This window comes from Pseudophryne corroboree, chromosome 11 (assembly GCF_028390025.1).
Source record: "Pseudophryne corroboree isolate aPseCor3 chromosome 11, aPseCor3.hap2, whole genome shotgun sequence".
Classification (NCBI taxonomy): Eukaryota; Metazoa; Chordata; class Amphibia; order Anura; family Myobatrachidae; genus Pseudophryne; species Pseudophryne corroboree.
In genome coordinates, this window is record NC_086454.1 from 65,682,665 (window position 1) to 65,704,286 (window position 21,622).

General features: G+C 45.3%; 1 protein-coding gene across 6 annotated transcripts in view; it reads left to right on the forward strand.

Moving 5' to 3' along the window:
- The first annotated feature begins 881 nt into the window (after positions 1–881).
- The window catches only part of VWCE (von Willebrand factor C and EGF domains), a 188,689-nt gene continuing 167,948 nt past the window's right edge, over positions 882–21,622 (forward strand). For 5 of the 6 annotated variants that reach the window (XM_063944368.1, XM_063944369.1, XM_063944370.1 and 2 more), the window contains exon 1: positions 5,898–6,455. In XM_063944368.1, coding sequence (XP_063800438.1) covers positions 6,349–6,455 — 107 coding nt within the window. In that variant the 5' untranslated portion in view covers positions 5,898–6,348. Of the gene's footprint in view, positions 976–5,897; positions 6,456–21,622 lie in introns of those variants that run through there. The other variant, XM_063944373.1, reaches the window with a different exon arrangement.

Genomic DNA, 21,622 nt, shown 5'->3' on the forward strand with positions numbered 1-21,622 from the left:
TACGACGCGCGTGCGCATTGCGGTGCAGACGCATGCGCAGTAGTAACCTGATCGCTGCACTGCGAAAATCGGCAGCGTGCAATCAACTCGGAATGACCCCCTTAATGCCCACAGTAGTAGGGCCACTTATATACAGAATACCAACAGTAGTGCCTCTTATACACATCTTTGCCTCTGTCACTCCAGCAGCTAACCCAACTCTCTAGTCCCTCCAGCCCCCTCTCATCTTGTTTTCAAGATTCACAGAGTATGACATCACATACTCCGTGTCAAAAAGGATGCCACTCCAACCTGAGGAGGAGACGAATGCTGTCCGACAGACACAGCACATGTGAGTACCAGCCAGGAGGGGTGGGCCACCAGGACCTGAGGAAGGGGGATGTGGGTGCAGCTCATCAGTAACACTAATGCTGCCTGCATCATCTGTTGACATAGGTGATGGGGCAGGCTTTTCTGTTGGAATTACTGTGCAGGGAAATGGAGGAGGTGGAACTAGTTACCCTTACCATTACAGGTGGTGTAACTCAGTTCCACCTCGTTCCCCCACACTTTAACCTTGCATCTAGTGCTGATTGGTTGTGCATGGCAACCAATAAGCTCTGACGTAACATTTATAATTTGCATGCTATAAAAGTATACAGAGCAGCTGATTGGTTGCCATGGGCAACTTCTCCACTGGCTGACTTCTCCACTTTTATCACTGCTTAGTACATGTCCCCCTTTATGTGTCTCTATTTGCCCATATGCGAAATGTACCAATACTCTTAGATTCAGGGCAATTAGCAGTTTTCCTTAATCATGTACATGTGAAGGCACCCAAGAATCACCCCAACCTCCTGTATCTAACCCAAAGTTTCCTTCTCTTGTTCAATTTTTCAGGGTATGCAATGGGACGTTAATGAAGGGCATTGATTTGTCAAATTGAGAGAGAGAGAGAGAGAGAGAGAGCGCAACTGTTGAAACCGGAACTTCCAGGTATGCAATTGTGACTTGGCCAGGTGCTCTCTCCCAGTCAGCAAGGCGGCAGACCACAAATAAGTCAGACAACAGTATAGCTTACACACCACAAATCCACAAATGCAAACTCCACGATTAATTCAACATTTCAGGCGCTTTGTGTAATGTTGAGGAAAGGATACACAATAAAAGGTCCTGCAACATTGGATTAATCAAAAAAATGTCGATGTGTGTCTGTACCACCCAGTTGTCTGACTGTATACTGTACATATATACCTCAAATCATAGTATAAGCTCTCAAGCATATAACTGCCAAACTCTTGTATCAACTGGAGTGTATATGAGCCTTACAGTACAGTGATCTACAAGTCATAGTTCTAACTTCTTAAATCATTGTTTCTCAAATCTAGTCCTCATGGAACCCCAACAGTGTATGGTTACCTCCTCAATAATAAAAAAAACAAATAGTATCACCTGTGGGCCTTTAAAAATGTACTAGTCAGTATACAGTATAAACAGAATTAGGTGAATAGCTCATTGAGTTCTAGCCCTTCTGCTCCTCGGGAGCTTGTCTTGGGACACCTATTTTATATTTTGACAGGTGTACCGCCCGAAGCACATTTCCCGTCTGAGACTCATTTAACCTGCATTTATTCTCGGGCGCAGAGCTTTTTGTATCATTGAGAAAAAAGACCCATGGGTCTCAATGAAGGGCTAGATATATATGGTAGGTACCATATGTAGGTACGTTTACAAGTACATAATCAGCATTAAGGATTTTTATCCCTGTTTTTTTGCATCCATGAAGGAAGCATGTGTGTTGTTTATTAGTAATAATTAGAGAGGAGCATGCTTGGTTCTTTTGGATTTTATATATCTCCCTTCCGCTGCGATTTCGGTGCCATTTCACAGAAGACACTGACGGGAGCATAGGCAAACGCAGGAAGGGGGGGAGGGGGGGGGGGGGTGTTCTGGTCACAGTAGCCCAGAAATCACCCTCCTTTTGCTGAGCAGCTCAAATTATGACCACACTAGCAACAGTATATCATATGATTACTTGAGCTTCCGCCACAACATGTAGTTTAAGGGACAGAGCAAAGTTGTTGCGCGTGCCCTATGTTAGCAGCTTCTTCTACAAAGTTTGCTGTGTGTAGTAGTGATGGCCATCGGTGTGGTTGCTATTGATGGTTACCATCGATGACAATATGGAAAGTAACCATCAATGGCTGCCAATTATGCAGTGGATGACCATCAATGGTTTCCACAACCAATGGTCATCCCTGTTCTTTAACTGATTGCCCCATTAGTCAATCAGAAGATGGGGTGGAGCTTTGTGAGTGTCAGAGGGCGAGCTATGCTCTGTGTCCCAGTGTCTTGTTTAAAAAAAAATTGGTTATGCCATACCATCGATGGAGGGAAACCATCTGGGTCTCCCCCAATGGCAAAAGTATTCTACATCGGCCATAAACCATCAATGATTTTGAATCATCGATGGTCTATGGCCATCCCTAGTGTGTGGATCTAAGCCTTCAATCAGTGCACTGGACCAGAGAGTAACTGTCAGGAAGAAGAGACAGGAGTCTTAACATGAAGTGGGAGAAAGTGTGCTTATAATGTGCAGTTCTGTCTCCTACATGTTCTATTATATATGTGTCTTTATATATGATGGGATGTGTAAACTTTTCCTTACAATTAATTTATATTAAATATGTTTGATACAGACTATACAATAGACCATCTAGTGAATAAAATGATCAATTTGTACATGTATGTCCGGGGGTGGTACTAGGTTCATCAACCACTTCCCCAGGCTCCCACATTTGCTCCAATGTTTTGCAGAGTGGGAGATTGTGGAATGCATTTGGAATCCCCTGTATAAGTCCTGCGTTTGCCCCTGGGGAGACTCAGGACACTGACACCCACACGTCTCTGGTTAAAACTGGGGAGAGTCAACTGTTTGACAGGCACCCACATGTCCCTAGCTAATTTTGCTGACCGAGCTAGATGGATCATGTAAGCAGATAGCAAAATAGTCTTGGAAGGAACATCTTATCTATTAGTACTTGCATTTTGGCTAAGTGTGTCACACTAGTGATGTAACTTAACTGCTGCACCTTGGTGAACAGCCCAGAGGTCCTAATACATACAGGGGCAGCATTAACCCTTGGTACACAGTGCACACTGGTGGTTTCTTTTGTCACTGCCCTCAGTGCAGCATTAAACCATTATTGATGCACACTGGTGCATGCTATCATTACTGTAATATTATTATTTTTTAGTTCAACTTGTTTGTTCAATAAAGCTCAATAGGTGCTGTGCCGCACTGCATTAATAAATATAAGCACTGTGACTCCACAGTGTAAGTTGTCATTTTTGATAAAGTATCATTTTTTTTTTACAACTTGTGAGTTCAATAAAGCTCAATAGGTGCACTGCCACACTGCATTCATACTGTAATTATAAGCACTGTGACTCAGCAGTGTGAGTTGTTATTTGTGAAAAAACAAAACAAAGTTATTTTTAATTTTTTTTACACCTTGTGCATTCAATACAGCTCAGTAGTTGCCATGCCACTGTGTTAATAAATATAAGCACTGTGTTGATATGGGTCACGATCAGACAATAGAAGAGCAGGAGCAGCACACAAGTACTAGTGCTGTGGATGCTGCCAGCCATGATAGCACTACAACATCTACTAAAGGTAGTCCAAGGGGCAGAAAGTATAAGAAAGGAAACCTGAAATATTTTTTTCCCACAATGTTAAAAAAGGGTTTGATGCATCAATTTAAAAAAGTGATAAATTAGTGCCCCCCTCCTAAAAAAGAACACACTGTTCTCATAGTGAAGCCTCCTTTCATCCTTTCTGCACCATCTGCAAATGTGGCGATGAACAGTACAAGTAAAGATGGTGATGACATAACAGAAATTGAGGATGCTAGTGTGGAAGGGGAATATGATGAGGGAGATATTTGTGTACTATCTGACACTAAAGAGGATGATGAGGATAAGGATGTTGATGATGTTGCTTGTGTAAGTCAGCCTCCAGTGGCAGCAGTTCTTGCCCATGATAAAAATAAATCTATTGTAATGCCTGGGTATAAGACCAAAAAAGCCACCTCTGTGGTATTATTTTTACCCAAATCCTTGCAACATCTGTGAAGGCATCTACTCCATTTTTGAGACCAAAGTTTGTAGCCGTAAGGGCGTTAACGAGTTCATGAAATTTAATTGGCAAAATGATAATGATTTGTAATAAACACCCTCATCATCAACATCCTCGTTCGTGATCGGAGGTAGTTCTTCCAAAAAATTGTTTTGTGGTGGCTCAAACAAACCAAGCACTTCAGCCACAAAAGTGTCAGTCCCTGTATCTTAAGTTCTTGGCTTGTTAACCTGTGCATGTCCTTTTTAATATCTAACAAAAGGGAGGATGGGAGGGCCCAAAGACAATTCCATCTTGCACCATATTCTTTTCTGCCACTGCTGTGTGGCAATGTTTTATAGATGTGCTATAAACTGCCATATGACTATGCAGCTGCTCTGTCGCTTAGTAACCAGCCAGCTCGCTGCTGACTTTGGCCGATATTGGTGAAAATAATATTATGAGCTGTGAGGTGGTCAACATTGCCTGGAAATTACTGGAAATCAATGTTATTGAGGTTAATAATACCGTAGGAACAAAAAAGGGCCAGATTATGTCAATTTAGCTGTTTTTATAAATTTTTGAAAGAAAAAAACAAACGACAAATTAGAACCAAAACCCAAACGAAAACACTGATGTAAGCGCAAATCTCTAAAAACAACCAAATAACAAACTCTTCCATTTCTCTTTATACAGCCTTTGTGTGTTTCCTCTTTACTTTTAATGATGCCAATTTGATTCTTCTTACTTGGCCATCTGCAATAAATTCTCTGCATAGTTTTGCAGACAAATAACACCAATTTTATCTGTCTATATGGATACTAGTGTACAAGCGGGGTTTTGTATTATCTGTGAAGGAGGAGGGGGATGCAATCCCGGAAACCTCAAAATAGGTTCAGTTAAAAACCTCTAGTGTGGACACGGCGTGATCCACACACTGAGAGAGCAAGGAATGGGCTGGAGTTCATTTACCAGTTCAATGTGGAAGTTCTGGGGTCTGCAACAAGTACAAAGGATAGTGCCTAGAGCAATGGACTGCTGATTCGTTCCAGATGTGTTCCCAAGCAAACAAATAGTAAAAAGTGATTATGGAAGTCAGTGCAGAGAGAGGACTGAGCTACGGGGGAGGGTCTGCGTTTCCTCTGTACTATAACAAACCTTACAGCCAAGTTTAGACAGTGCCCATACCCTGGAGACGTGGTGGAACATCGGTGTATTATGCGATACAGGATGACCAATAAAACAAAGGCACCAGTCCATTTTCTGTCTTCATTCTGAGAAGCAATACACCTCAGGGACCAAATAAATTAGAGATTCAAGTAGATCCGGATGACCTCAGATTACTCATTTTTGGTTTTATTTTTTATTGCACATAACGGTTGACCTTAAACTTACCTTCTTTCAATCAGTGCGCTCTTGTAGCAATTAGAGTGTCAGCTCCTCGTGGGTTTCGTTGCTTTAAGGTCACTGCATTATGTGTTTAGTTTGTAGGTTTGTATTTTGTGTGAAGAAAATTCAGAAAGTTACAGATACTCCTTTACATCTAAACTGTTGAGGTTTTTTTTGTAACAGAAAGTTTACAGCACAACTAAAGCTTCATGAAAAAGAGTCACACACAGGCGGGCGCCTAGTAACAAGCACACAGTCACACAGAACAGATAGAGACACACGCAATCTTGGCACATCAGAGAGTGTGACATCTGGGAGCGGATAGAAAGATCTGCATCTGGCAAAGCTTTCTATCCGTTCCCAGATGTCACTGTGGGGCCACTTCCTTCTTACTATGATGTGAGGGGCTCCTATCCCATCAAATTCATCAGCAGAGCTGAGAGGGAGAAAGTGAGTCAAAGGAAAGAGAGCTGTAGAGGGAGGATGGAGCGTTTTAGAAGGTGATAGCCTGGGATGGATGGCATGCTGCTAAAGGCACTTATACATAACTTAGGGAAGTAAAGCAGGAGACAAGGGGAAAGCAGCATCAAATTAGAGATAGGAGATAGACAAGTCGGGAGGGGGAGAGAGTGACATAGCGGGGACACAGATAACTAGAGAGCTAGAAAGGGGCAGTGAGTGCAGCTGGGGAGAAAATAAGAAATGCATTCAGAAGATAAAGAGGAGTAAAGGAAAAGAAAACATTGTTTAAAGACTTTTGCAGTAGAAGTGACAGTGACAAGAGAAACAGACTGGAGACAGCGCAGGGAGATACCACTCACTATTGGCCACTGGATTTGGGTCTGGTTCGAGCACGCGTCATGGTCCCATTTTGGATGAGGGTGTCCTTCATCCTCTTACTGACTTCTGGAAGAGAAGGGAGAATTTATAATGGGAGGAAGAAGCCGCCAGCACTGACAGCACAGAGGTACAGTATGTAGGCACAGAGCCTCTGACTCAGAGAAATACTGAGTCTGCAATAAGAAGCTACAGGCATGCGCAGAACCTCAGCAGCATTACCTCACACAGGGACACTGCACTCATGTACTATTCTACCGCCAGGCAGCCTACATTGTATTACACTGGCACACTGCATTACAGCCGGGCACTAACCTACATTGTATTACACTGGCACACTGCATTACAGCCGGGCACTAACCTACATTGTATTACACTGGCACACTGCATTACAGCCGGACACTAACCTACATTGTATTACATTGGCACACTGCATTACACTCAGACACTAACCTACATTGTATTACACTGGCACACTGCATTACACCCAGGCACTAACCTATATTGTATTACACTGGCACACTGCATTACAGCCGGGCACTAACCTACATTGTATTACATTGGCACACTGCATTACAGCCGGGCACTAACCTACATTGTATTACATTGGCACACTGCATTACAGCCGGACACTAACCTACATTGTATTACATTGGCACACTGCATTACAGCCGGGCACTAACCTACATTGTATTACACTGGCACACTGCATTACAGCCGGACACTAACCTACATTGTATTACACTGGCACACTGCATTACAGCCGGACACTAACCTACATTGTATTACACTGGCACACTGCATTACAGCCGGACACTAACCTACATTGTATTACACTGGCACACTGCATTACACCCAGGCACTAACCTACATTGTATTACACTGGCACACTGCATTACACCCAGACACTAACCTATATTGTATTACACTGGCACACTGCATTACAGCCGGGCACTAACCTACATTGTATTACACTGGCACACTGCATTACACCCAGACACTAACCTATATTGTATTACACTGGCACACTGCATTACAGCCGGACACTAACCTACATTGTATTACACTGGCACACTGCATTACAGCCGGACACTAACCTACATTGTATTACACTGGCACACTGCATTACACCCAGGCACTAACCTACATTGTATTACACTGGCACATTGCATTACAGCCGGACACTAACCTACATTGTATTACACTGGCACACTGCATTACACCCAGGCACTAACCTACATTGTATTACACTGGCACACTGCATTACAGCCGGACACTAACCTACATTGTATTACACTGGTACACTGCATTGCAGCCGGGCACTAACCTACATTGTTTTACACTGGCACATTGCATTACACTCAGACACTAACCTACATTGTTTTTACACTGGCACACTGCATTACACCCAGACATTAACCTACATTGTATTACACTGGCACACTGCATTACACCCAGACACTAACCTATATTGTATTACACTGGCACACTGCATTACACCCAGACACTAACCTATATTGTATTACACTGGCACACTGCATTACACCCAGACACTAACCTACATTGTTTTACACTGGCACACTGCATTACACCCAGATACTAACATACATTATATTACACTGGTACACTGCATTACACCCACTAACCTACATTGTATTGCACTTACACACTGCATTACACCCAGACACTAACCTACATTGAATTAAACTGGCACACTGAATTGCACCCAGACACTAACCTATATTGTATTACACTGACACAATCCATTATACCCAGACACTAACCTACATTGTACTACACTGGCACATTGCATTACACCCAGATACTAACCTACATTGTATTACACTGGCACACTGCATTGCATACATTGTATTAAACTGGCACACTGCATTACACCCAGACACTAACCTACATTGTATTACACTGGCACACTGCATTACACCCAGACACTAACCTACATTGTATTACACTGGCACACTGCATTACACCCAGGCACAAGTCGACATTTTATTACACTGGCACACTGCATTACACACAGGCACTAGCCTACAATGTATTACACGGGCACACTGCATAACACCCAGACACTAACCTACATTGTTTTACACTGGCACACTGAATTACACCCAGATACTAACATACATTGTATTACACTGGTACACTGCATTACACCCACTAACCTACATTGTATTGCACTTACACACTGCATTACACCCAGACATTAACCTACATTGAATTAAACTGGCACACTGCATTGCACTCAAGACACTAACCCACATTGTATTACACTGGCATAATCCATTACACCCGGACACTAACCTACATTGTATTACACAGGGACACTGCATTACACCCAGACACTAACCTATATTGTATTACACTGGCACACTGCATTACACCCAGACACGAGCCTACCTTGTATTAAACTGGCACACTGCATTACACCCAGACACTAACCTACATTGTATTACACTGGCACACTGCATTACACCCAGACACTAGTCGACATTTTATTACACTGGTACACTGCATTACACACAGGCACTAGCCTACATTGTATTGCACTTACACACTGCATTACAACAAGACATTAACCTACATTGAATTAAACTGGCACACTGCATTGCACTCAAGACACTAACCTACATTGTATTACACTGGCATAATCCATTACACCCGGACACTAACCTACATTGTATTACACTGGCACACTGCATTACACCCAGACACTAACCTATATTGTATTACACTGGCACACTGCATTACACCCAGACACGAGCCTACCTTGTATTAAACTGGCACACTGCATTACACCCAGACACTAACCTACATTGTATTACACTGGCACACTGCATTACAACAACCAGACACTACTAGTCGACATTTTATTACACTGGTACACTGCATTACACACAGGCACTAGCCTACATTGTATTGCACTGGCACACTGCATTACACCCAGACATGAGCCTACATTGTATTACACTGGCACACTGCATTACACCCAGACACGAGCCTACCTTGTATTGCACTGGCACACTGCATTACGCCCAGACACTAAACTATTGTATTACATTGTCAGACTGCATGCATTACACCCAGACACTAAACTACACTGTATCACACTGGCACATTGCATTATACCCAGACAATAACCTATGTTTTATTTCACACTGGCACACTGCATTACACCCAGACACTTACCTACGTTGTATGAATGGTGCAGGGTAGTGCAGAGTGAGTGTTTGCACAGATGCCTGAAAAGAAAAAATATCAGGAGAATCTCCAAAGCGAAGTTGTATGTTGCCGCCGCCAATAAAGTACAGCAAGTGCACTTGCCCGTACGTACTCAGTTGCCAAATGTATGTTTCACCTAAGAGCTTTTCACTGGTATCCTGTTGGTTGCACCCCCATGTTGTGTCTCTATTCCGCAAGACTAAGGGCCTAATTCAGATCTGATCGCAGCAGCAAATTTGTTAGCTAATGGCAAAACCATGGGGGTAATTCAGAGTTGATTGCAGCAGCAAATTTGTTAGCAGTTGGGCAAAACCAGGGCCCTCATTCCGAGTTGTTCGCTCGCAAGCTGCTTTTAGCAGATTTACTCACGCTAAGCCGCCGCCTACTGGGAGTGAATCTTAGCTTCTTAAAATTGCGAACGACGTATTCGCAATATTGCGATTACACCTCTCTTAGCAGTTTCTGAGTAGCTCCAGACTTACTCGGCATCTGCGATCAGTTCAGTGCTTGTCGTTCCTGGTTTGACGTCACAAACACACCCAGCGTTCGCCCAGACACTCCTCCGTTTCTCCAGCCACTCCCGCGTTTTTCCCAGAAACGGTAGCGTTTTTCCGCACACACCCATAAAACGGCAAGTTTCTGCCCAGTAACACCCACTTCCTGTCAATCACACTACGATCACCAGAACGATGAAAAAGCCGTGTGTAAAATTCCTAACTGCATAGCAAATTTACTTGGCGCAGTCGCACTGCGGACATTGCGCATGCGCACTAAGCGGAAAATCGCTGCGATGCGAAAAAAATTACAGAGCGAACAACTCGGAATGACCACCCATGTGCACTACAGGGAAGACAGATATAACATTTGCAAAGAGAGTTAAATTTGGGTGGGTTATTTTGTTTCTGTACAGGGTAAATACTGGCTGCTTTATTTTTACACTGCAATTTAGATTTCAGTTTGAACACACCCCACCCAAATCTAACTCTCTCTGCACATGTTATATCTGCCCCTCCTGCAGTGCACATGGTTTTGCCCAACTGCTAACAAAAGTGCTGCTGCGATCAACTCAGAATTAGGCCCCATGGGGGTCATTCCGAGTTGTTCGCTCGTTGCCGATTTTCGCAACGGAGCGATTAAGGCAAAAATGCGCATGCGCATGGTACGCAGTGCGCATGCGCTAAGTATTTTAGCACAAAACTTAGTAGATTTACTCACGTCCGAACGAAGAATTTTCATCGTTGATGTGATCGGAGTGTGATTGACAGGAAGTGGGTGTTTCTGGGCGGAAACTGACCGTTTTCTGGGAGTGTGCGGAAAAACGCAGGCGTGCCAGGATAAAACACGGGAGTGTCTGGAGAAACGGGGGAGTGGCTGGCCGATCGCAGGGCGTGTTTGTGACGTCAAACCAGGAACGAAACGGCCTGAGCTGATCGCAGTGTAGGAGTAAATCTCGAGCTACTCAGAAACTGCTAAGAATTTTCTATTCGCAATTCTGCTAATCTTTCTTTCGCAATTCTGCTATGCTAAGATACACTCCCAGAGGGCGGCGGCCTACCGTGTGCAATGCTGCTAAAATCTGCTAGCGAGCGAACAACTCGGAATGAGGGCCCCTATGCACTGCAGGGGGAGGGCAGATATAATATGTGCAGAAAGAGTTAGATTTGGGTAGTTAATATTGTTTCTGTGCAGGGTAAATACTGTCTGCTTTCTTTTTACACTGCAATTTCGATTTCAGTTTGAACACACCCCACCCAAATCTAACTCTCACTGCACAAGGGTATCCGTTTAGATGGTCAACAATGTTAAGGTCGACACTCCTGCAGTGCACATGGGGCCTAGATATGTGCGGCGGACTCTTTTCAGGTTTTGTGATTTGGTTTTGGATCTGGATCCCCGCTCGTGTTTTGGATCTGGATTGGTTTTTTCCAAAACCACTCTTTCGGGTTATGGTTTTGGTAATTTTGATCCTACGGCATTATTAACCTCAATAACATTCATTTCCACTCATTTCCAGTCTATTCTGAACACCTCACAATGGCCCTCATTCCGAGTTGTTCGCTCTGTATTTTTCATCGCATCGCAATGAAAATCCGCTTAGTACGCATGCGCAATGTTCGCACTGCGACTGCGCCAAGTAACTTTGCTATGTAGAAAGTAATTTTACTCACGGCTTTTTCATCGCTCCGGCGAACGTAATGTGATTGACAGGAAATGGGTGTTACTGGGCGGAAACACGGCGTTTCAGGGGCGTGTGGCTGAAAACGCTACCGTTTCCGGAAAAAACGCAGGAGTGGCCGGAGAAACGGTGGGAGTGCCTGGGCGAACGCTGGGTGTGTTTGTGACGTCAACCAGGAACGACAAGCACTGAAATGATCGCACAGGCAGAGTAAGTCTGGAGCTACTCTGAAACTGCTAAGTAGTTAGTATTCGCAATATTGCGAATACATCGGTCGCAATTTTAAGAAGCTAAGATTCACTCCCAGTAGGCGGCGGCTTAGCGTGTGTAACTCTGCTAAATTCGCCTTGCGACCGATCAACTCGGAATGAGGGCCAATATTGTTTTTAGGCCAAAAGGTTGCACCAAGGTTGCTGGATGACTAAGCTAAGCAACACAAGTGGGTGGCACAAACACCTGGCCCATCTAGGAGTGGCACTGCAGTGGCAGACAGGATGGCAGATTTAAAAACTAGGCCCCAAAGAGCACATAATGCAAAGAAACAAAAGAGGTGCAAGATGGAATTGTCTTGGGCCCTCACACCCACCCATATGTTGTTTAAACAGGACATGCACAGTTTAATAAACCCATAATTTCAGCGACAGGTGGTCCCCCTGGAAAAAGCTCGCCAAGTTCTCTGAATCATAGCTAGCTACCACCTCCTGCTTTGATGACTTTTCACATTATGAGAAGAGGCAAGAGGAAGAGGACAGTGTCAAGAAGGTGATTAAAAATTAGAGATGCACACGCAATGTGGTCTCTCCCCATTTTATTTTAAAACACTTTGTCAAAATAGCAATTTCTATTTCCACCTTTGCGGCTATGTTTTCACAAATCTGTTTGTGATGTTGAAGCTTGCTTGTTTCATATCTGCTCTAGGCTTTAATTTAAATGTAGGATCAAGTACAGCAGCATGCCTGGACTTATACAGCATAGGCAGCACTCCTGGAGAATTACACAGCACAGCAGACAGGCAACAGCACCTCTGCACTTAAACGGCAGTGGGGCAGCACCCCCGGACTTATAGAACAGAGGGGCAGCACCCCATATAGGGCAGCACACCATATAGGGCAGCACCCCTGGTATGATGTGGCAAAGAAAGACGTGCAAGATGGAATTGTCCTTGGGCCTTCCCAACCACCCTTATGTTGTATAAACAGGACATGCATACTTTAACAAACCAATCATTTCAGCGACATGATTGTTTTTGTTTGGGCCCCCACCAAAAAAAAAGCAATTAATCTCTCCTTGCACAAACTGGCTCTACAGTGGCAGATGTCGTCCTCATCCTCAGATCCCCCCCTTCAGTGTTTACATCCTCACAGAGAAATAATATTAAAAAACCCCCCACATTATTTAGGTGTCAGTGGACTGCTTATGCTATGACCCAAAATTTCTGTACTTGACAAAGACTTTTGATGAATGCGCTGTTCCTTGGTGGTTAATGTCCTTACCCCTACTTATTATGGATTGACAAAGGCAACAGATGGCTTGACACCTTTTGTCTGGATTTGTGGAGAAATAATTCCACACCAAAGAGGTGGCTCTTTTGGAATTTTGCCCAGGCATGACAATAGGCTTTTTCATCCCATGGCCAACAACTGTATCCACTGGTGCCTTATTCAAACAAACCACATCACCATCAGAATCCTCATTGTCAACTTCCTCCGCAAGACCAGCTACACCCATATCCTCCTCATCTTAGTGTACTTCAACAGTGACATCCTCAATCTCAATATCAGCAACTGGACTGGCATTGCTCCTCCCAGCACTTGCAGAGAGCATGCAAATGGTGGTAGGAGCCTCCTCTTCCTATACAGTGTTGTGAAGGCCAGGCCTAGACATTGCAACCGCGGTCAGTGCCAGCACCCCTGTATTTTCACAACACCCCTGTATTTTTACAGCATACAGGACCAATGTACTTTTATTTTTACAACAGCGCCCCTGTATTTTTACAGCATACAGGATCAGTGTACTTTAATTTTAACAGCAGCACCCCTGTATTTTTATAGTATACAGGACCAGTGTACTTTTATTTTAACAACAACACCCTTGTATTTTTACAGCATACAGAACCAGTGTACTTTTATTTTAACAATAGTATCCCTGTACTTTTACAGTATACAGAACCAGTGTACTTTTATTTTAACAACAGCACCCCTGTATTTTTACAGCATACAGGACCAGTGTACTTTTATTTTCTCATATGTCATAGAGGATGCTGGGGATGCTTCAAGAACCCTGGGGTATAGACGGGATCCGCAGGAGACATGGGCACACTATAAGACTTTGAATGGGTGTGAACTGGCTCCTCCCTCTATGCCCCTCCCCCCAGTTAGATTCTGTGCCCAGTGAGACTGGATGCACACTGAGGAGCTCTCCAGAGTTTCTCAGGAAAAGACTTTATTAGGTTTGTTATTTTCAGGGAGACCTGCTGGCAACAGGCTCCCTGCATCGTGGGACTGAGGGGAGAGAAGCAGACCTACTTCTTAAGAGTTCAATGGCTTTGCTTCTTAGGCTACTGGACACCATTAGCTCCAGAGGGTTCGATCACTTGGTATGCCTAGCTGCTTGTTCCCGGAGCCGCGCCTTCACCCCCCTCACAGCGCCAGAAGATTGAAGCCGGGTGAGTATGAGAAGAACTGAAGACTTCAGTGACGGCAGAAGATGCGTCTGAGGTACCGCGCATCGGCCGCGCTGCGTGCCAGGCTCCCACACTGATCACGGCACTGAGGGTGCAGGGCGCAGGGGGGGCACCCTGGGCAGCATGGGGGGACCTCAGACAGCACTGGCATAGTAGTTAAGGGACCCCCGCCAGTATAAAGATTTTGAGCGGGACGGAAGCGCGCCATGTAGTGGGTGGGGCTTAGCCCGCACAGCTCTGACCAGCGCCATATTTCTCTTCACAGAAGGCTGCAGAGACGCTGGCCCTGACCTCCACACTGTGCAAGTAACAGGTGCAAAATGGGGGGGCACTGGCAATTTGGTGGTTTATTTTATATGAAAAAGCGCTAGCAGGTCTGGGCAGTCTTATTACTGGCCTCAGTACCGGGATAGGCGCTGGGTGTGAGCTGGCAGACCTCTCTCTGTGTCTCTCCAGCAGGCTTTAGTGTGGGTCTGTCTCCTATAGCCCCAGTGTGGTTGTGGCTGTCGGTACGTGTGTGTGTGTCGACATGTCTGAGGCTGAATGCTCTTCCCAGGAGGAGGCTGGAGTGGGGACAGACAATTATGTGAGAGTGGCAGTGTCGGCACCGCCGACGGATGATTGGGTGAATATGTTAAGTGCTTTAAACGCAAATGTTAAGTTAGCTAAGTTAAATGCTAAGTTAGCTAAGAGATTTGATAAATCTGAGTCTAAGAACCAGACATGGAGGATGCATTGTCACAAGCCCAGGCCCCCTCGGGGGTCACAGAAACGTGCATTTACCCAGATAGCAGATACGGATACCGACACAGACTCTGATTCCTGTGTCGACTATAGTGATGCCAGATTACATCCAAAACTGGCTAAAAGTATTCAGTACATGATTGTGGCAATAAAAGATGTTTTACATATCACTGAGGACCCCGCTGTCCCTGATACCAGGGTCTGTATGTATAAAGGAAAGAAACCTGAGGTAACGTTTCCTCCCTCTCATGAGCTGAACGCACTTTTTTAAAAAAGCTTGGGAAAATCCTGACAAAAGGATACATGTTCCCAAAAGAATTCCAGTGGCATATCCGTTCCCTTCTGGGGACAGGGAAAGGTGGGAGTCAATCCCCACGGTAGACAAAGCTTTGTCGCGTCTATCTAAAAAAGTGGCGCTCCCGTCCCCTGACACGGCAGCCCTAAAGGATCCTGCGGATCGTAAGCAGGAAAATACACTGAAATCTATTTATGTCACTACGGGGTCACTACTCAGGCCTGCCATTGCTGCGACATGGGTGAGTAGCGCTATTGGCCCTCATTCCGAGTTGTTCGCTTGTTGCCGAGTTTAGCTATATTGCGATTAGTCACTTACTGCGCATGCGCAAGGTTCGCAGAGTGCATGCGGTTAGTTATTTTACGCAAAAGTTAGGTATTTTACTCACGGCATAACGAGGATTTTTCATCGTTCTGGTGATCGTAGTGTGATTGACAGGAAGTGGGTGTTTCTGGGCGGAAACTGGACATTTTCTGTGAATGTGCGAAAAAACGCTGGCGTTTCTGGGAAAAACGTGGGAGTGTCTGAAGAAACGGGGTAGTGTCTGGGCGAACGCTGGGTGTGTTTGTGACGTCAAACCAGGAACGAAACTGACTGAACTGATCGCAATGGCTGAGTAAGTCTCGAGCTACTCAGAAACTGCTAAGAATTTTCTATTCGCAAATCTGCTAATCTTTCGTTCGCAATTCTGCTATGCTAAGATACACTCCAAGAGGGCGGCGGCTTAGCGTGTGCAATGCTGCTAAAAGCAGCTAGCGAGTGAACAACTCGGAATGAGGGCCATTGAACGGTGGGCAGATAACTTATCATCTGAGGTAGATTCCCTAGACAGAGATAGTGTGCTTTTGACTCTGGGTCACATCAGGGACGCTGCAGCATATTTAAAAGAAGCAGTAAGGGATATTGGCCTTTTGGGATCAAGGGCCGATGCCATGGCGGTCTCGGCTAGGAGAGCGTTGTGGATTCATCAATGGAATGCTAACGCTGACTCTAAGAAGGCGATGGAGTCGCTTACGTTGAACGGTAGGGTCTTGTTTGGCGACGCCCTCACTGACCTGGTGTCTACGGCTACCGCGGGTAAGTCGTCATTTTTACCTTATGTTCCAGCACAACAGAAGAAAATGCCCCACTATCAGATGCAGTCCTTTCAGCCCAATAAATTAAAAAAAGGACGAGGGTCCTCTTTCCTTGCTGCGAGAGGAAGAGGAAGGGGAAAGAGGTCACAGGCTGTGGCAAGTTCACAAGAGCAGAAGTCCTCTCCGGCTTCTATCAAATCCACCGCATGACGCTGGGGCTCCTCTGCGGGAGTCCGCACCGGTGGGGGCACGTCTCAAGCTCTTCAGTCAGGTCTGGGGGCACTCGGACCTGGATCCTTGGATAGTAGACATAGTAACCCAAGGGTACAAGTTAGAGTTTCAAGACGTGCCCCCTCACCGATTTTTTAAATCGGCCTTGCCAGCTTCTCTTCCGGAAAGGGAGATAGTAAGCGCTGCGATACTAAAGTTGTGTCAAAATCAATTAATCGTCACGGTACCCCCATCTCAACAGGGGGAAGGTTTTTATTCGAGCCTGTTCGTGGTCCCGAATCCGGATGGCTCAGTCAGACCGATTCTAAACCTAAAATCTTTCAATTTCTTCCTCAAAAGATTCAAGTTCAAGATGGAATCTCTACGAGCAGTGATCTCCAGTCTGGAGGAGGGGGATTTTATGGTGTCGGTCGACATAAAAGATGCCTACTTGCATGTCCCCATATATCCTCCACATCAGGCTTACCTGAGATTCGCTGTGCAGGATTGTCATTACCAATTTCAGACGTTGCAGTTTGGTCTGTCCACGGCTCTGAGGATTTTCACCAAAGTAATGGCGGAAATTATGGTTCTCCTGCGCAAGCAGGGAATCACAATTATCCCGTACTTGGACGATCTCCTCATAAAGGCGAGGTCCAAAGAGCAATTGCTGAAGAATGTTGCCCTTTCACTGACGATTCTGCAACAACACGGTTGGCTCCTAAACTTGCCAGAATCACAGTTGGTTCCTACGACACGGCTGTCGTTCCTGGGTATGATTCTGGATACAGAATTGCAAAGAGTTTTTCTTCCAGTGGAAAAAGTTCTGGAAATACAGAACATGGTAAAACAGATTCTGAAACCAGCAAAGGTGTCAGTTCTTCACTGCACTCGGTTGCTGGGGAAGATGGTGGCGGCCTACAAGGCTGTTCCGTATGGCAGGTTCCATGCCAGGGTATTTCAGTGGAACCTGCTGGACCAGTGGTCCGGGTCTCACCTGGACATGCACCGGAAAATAATTCTATCTCCCAGGACCAGAATCTCCCTACTGTGGTGGCTGCACAGTTCTAACCTTCTGGAGGGACGCAGGTTCGGGATTCAGGATTGGATCCTGGTGACCACAGATGCAAGCCTCCGAGGCTGGGGAGCAGTCACACAGGGGAGAAACTTTCAGGGAAAGTGGTCAAGCCAGGAAGCTTGTCTACACATAAACATTCTGAAATTAAGAGCCATCTACAACGGCATACTGCAAGCAGAACATCTTCTTCGAGGTCTGCCGGTCTTGATTCAGTCAGACAACGTGACAGCAGTGGCATACATAAACCGCCAAGGCGGAACAAAAAGCAGAGCGTCGATGGCCGAGGCCATGAAGATTCTTCACTGGGCGGAAAGACATGCAAGCGCTCTGTCAGTGGTCTTCATTCCAGGAGTGGACAACTGGGAAGCAGACTTCCTCAGCAGACATCCAGGAGAGTGGGGTCTTCATCAAGAGGTCTTTGCAGAAGTAACAAGTCGTTGGGGAGTTCCTCAAGTGGACATGATGGCGTCTCGCCTCAACAAGAAACTTCAGAGATATTGTTCCAGGACAAGGGACCCTCAAGCGATAGCGGTGGACGCCCTAGTGACACCATGGGTGTTTTAGTCGGTCTATGTGTTCCCTCCACTTCCACTCATTCCGAAGGTGATAAAGATTATAAGAAGAACAAGGGTTCAGGCGATCCTCATTGTTCCGGATTGGCCAAAAAGGGCCTGGTATCCAGATCTTCAGGAGTTGCTCATAGAAGATCCCTGGCCTCTTTCTCTTTGGGAGGACCTGTTACAACAGGGGCCGTGCGTGTATCAGGACTTACCGCGGCTGCGTTTGACGGCGTGGCGGTTGAAAGCAAAATCCTAGCCCGAAAGGGTATTCCCAGTGAAGTAATTCCTACACTTCTTCGGGCTAGAAAAGAAGTGATGGCAAAGCATTACCACCATATTTGGAGAAAATATGTGTCTTGGTGTGAATCCAAGAAGGCTCCTACGGAAGAATTTCACCTGGGGCGTTTACTCCATTTCCTGCAAGCAGGTGTGGATGTGGGCCTAAAGTTAGGCTCTATTAAAGTACAGATTTCAGCCTTGTCGATCTTTTTTCAAAAAGAATTGGCCTCCCTTCCAGAAGTTCAGACCTTCGTAAAAGGCGTGCTGCACATCCAACCTCCCTTTGTGCCCCCAGTCGCACCATGGGACCTTAATATGGTGTTGCAATTCTTGCAATCACATTGGTTTGAACCTTTGCGCAAGGTTGAGTTAAAATTCCTTACTTGGAAAGTGGTCATGTTGTTGGCCTTGGCGTCTGCTAGGCGAGTGTTTGAGTTGGCGGCTTTGTCTCACAAAAGCCCCTATTTGATTTTCCATGCTGATAGAGCGGAGTTGAGAACTCGTCAGCAATTTCTGCCGAAAGTGGTTTCGTCATTTCATGTTAACCAGCCAATTGTGGTGCCAGTGGCTACTGACGCCTTGGCGGAGTCAAAGTCTCTCGATGTGGTCAGAACTTTTTAAAATCTATGTCGCCAGGAGGCGCAGATTAGGAAAACAGAGGCTCTGTTTGTCCTGTGGGCTCCCAACAAGATTGGGGCTCCTGCTTCTAAGCAGACTATTGCGCGCTGGATTTGTAATACGATTCAGCAGGCTCATTCTACGGCAGGATTACCGTTACCGAAATCGGTAAAAGCCCATTCTACCAGAAAGGTGGGCTCATCCTGGGCAGCTACCCGGGGAGTCTCGGCGTTACAACTTTGCCGAGCTGCTACTTGGTCGGGTTCAAACACCTTTGCGAAGTTTTACAAGTTTGATACCCTGGCGGAGGAGGACCTCTTGTTTGGTCAATCAGTGCTGCAGAGTCATCCCCACTCTCCCGCCCATTCTAGAGCTTTGGTATAAACCCCATGGTTCTTGAAGCATCCCCAGCATCCTCTAGGACGTATGAGAAAATAGGATTTTAATACCTACCGGTAAATACTTTTCTCTTAGTCCGTAGAGGATGCTGGGTGACCGTCCCAGTGCGGGCTGTATCTGCAGTTTGGTTGTAGTTTCACTCATATTGCATTGAGTTCAGTCAATCTGTGACTGTTGTTGGTCATGTCGTTGCATGCGTTGTTGTTGTTGAATGCCATGTTGTACGGCGTGTTAGTGGTGTGAGCTGGTATGTATCTCACCTTAGTTTAAAATAATGAAATCCTTTTCCTCAAAATGTCCGTTTCCCTGGGCACAGTTCCTACAACTTGAGTCTGGGGGAGGGGCATAGACGGAGGAGCCAGTTCACACCCAAAGTCTTATAGTGTGCCCATGTCTCCTGCGGATCCCGTCTATACCCCATGGTTCTTGAAGCATCCCCAGCATCCTCTACGGACTAAGAGAAAAGGATTTACCGGTAGGTATTAAAATCCTATTTTAACAACAGCCCCCCCCCCCTGTATTTTTACAGCAAACAGGACCAGTGTACATTTATTTTAACAGCAGCACTCCTGTATTTTTACAGCATACAGGACCAGTGTACATTGATTTTCACTGCACCCCAGAATTTTTTACAGCATACAAGACAGGGCCAGTGTACATTGATTTTCACTGCACCCCAGAATTTCAACAGCATACAAGACAGGGCCAGCGTACATTTATTTTACTGCACCCCTGAATTATTACAGCATACAAGACAGGGCCAGTGTACATTTATTTTACTGCACCCTAGAATTATTACAGCATACAAGACAAGGCCAGTGTACATTTATTTTACTGCACCCCTGAATTTTTGTAGCATATAAAACAGGACCAGTGTACATTTATTTTACTGCACCCTAGAATTATTACAGCATACAAGACAAGGCCAGTGTACATTTATTTTACTGCACCCCTGAATTTTTGTAGCATATAAAACAGGACCAGTGTACATTTATTTTACTGCTCCCTAGAATTATTACAGCATACAAGACAGGGCCAGTGTACATTTATTTTACTGCACCCCTAAATTATTATAGCACACAAGACAGGGCCCGTGTACATTTATTTTACTGCACCCTAGAATTATTACAGCATACAAGACAAGGCCAGTGTACATTTATTTTACTGCACCCCTGAATTTTTGTAGCATATAAAACAGGACCAGCGTACATTTATTTTACTGCACCCTAGAATTATTACAGCATACAAGACAAGGCCAGTGTACATTTATTTTACTGCTCCCTAGAATTATTACAGCATACAAGACAGGGCCAGTGTACATTTATTTTACTGCACCCCTGAATTATTATAGCACACAAGACAGGGCCCGTGTACATTTATTTTACTGCACCACTGAATTATTACAGCATACAAGACAGGGCCAGTGTACACTTATTTTACTGCACCCCTGAATTATTACAGCATACAAGACAGGGCCAGTGTACATTTATTTTCACTGCACCCCTGAATAATTACAGCATACAAGACAGGGCCAGTGTACATTTATTTTAATAACAGCACCCCTGAATTTTGACAGCATACAAGACAGGGCCAGTACCCCTGTGATTTCACAGCATACATGAGGACAGTGCCCCTGCCCCCTGTACAACACAGTGACAGCCAGGACAGCAACAACACCCATGTACAGCTGCAGCCCCCTAACAGCACATGAAACACCAGTGACAGCCAGGACAGCACCCCTAACATCACAGTGACAGGACAGCACCCCTAACAGCAGCCCTAGAGAGCACATGCTGACCCCACTCGACGCTACCAGCCACAGAGAGAGACAGAGGTCTGTCTCCCTCACTCTCCATGTCCGGAGTGAAAATGGTGGTGATGCGTGGCTGTTTTTATGGAATCCAAAACCCGCAAGAATCCGACAGCGGGTTGATGACATTTT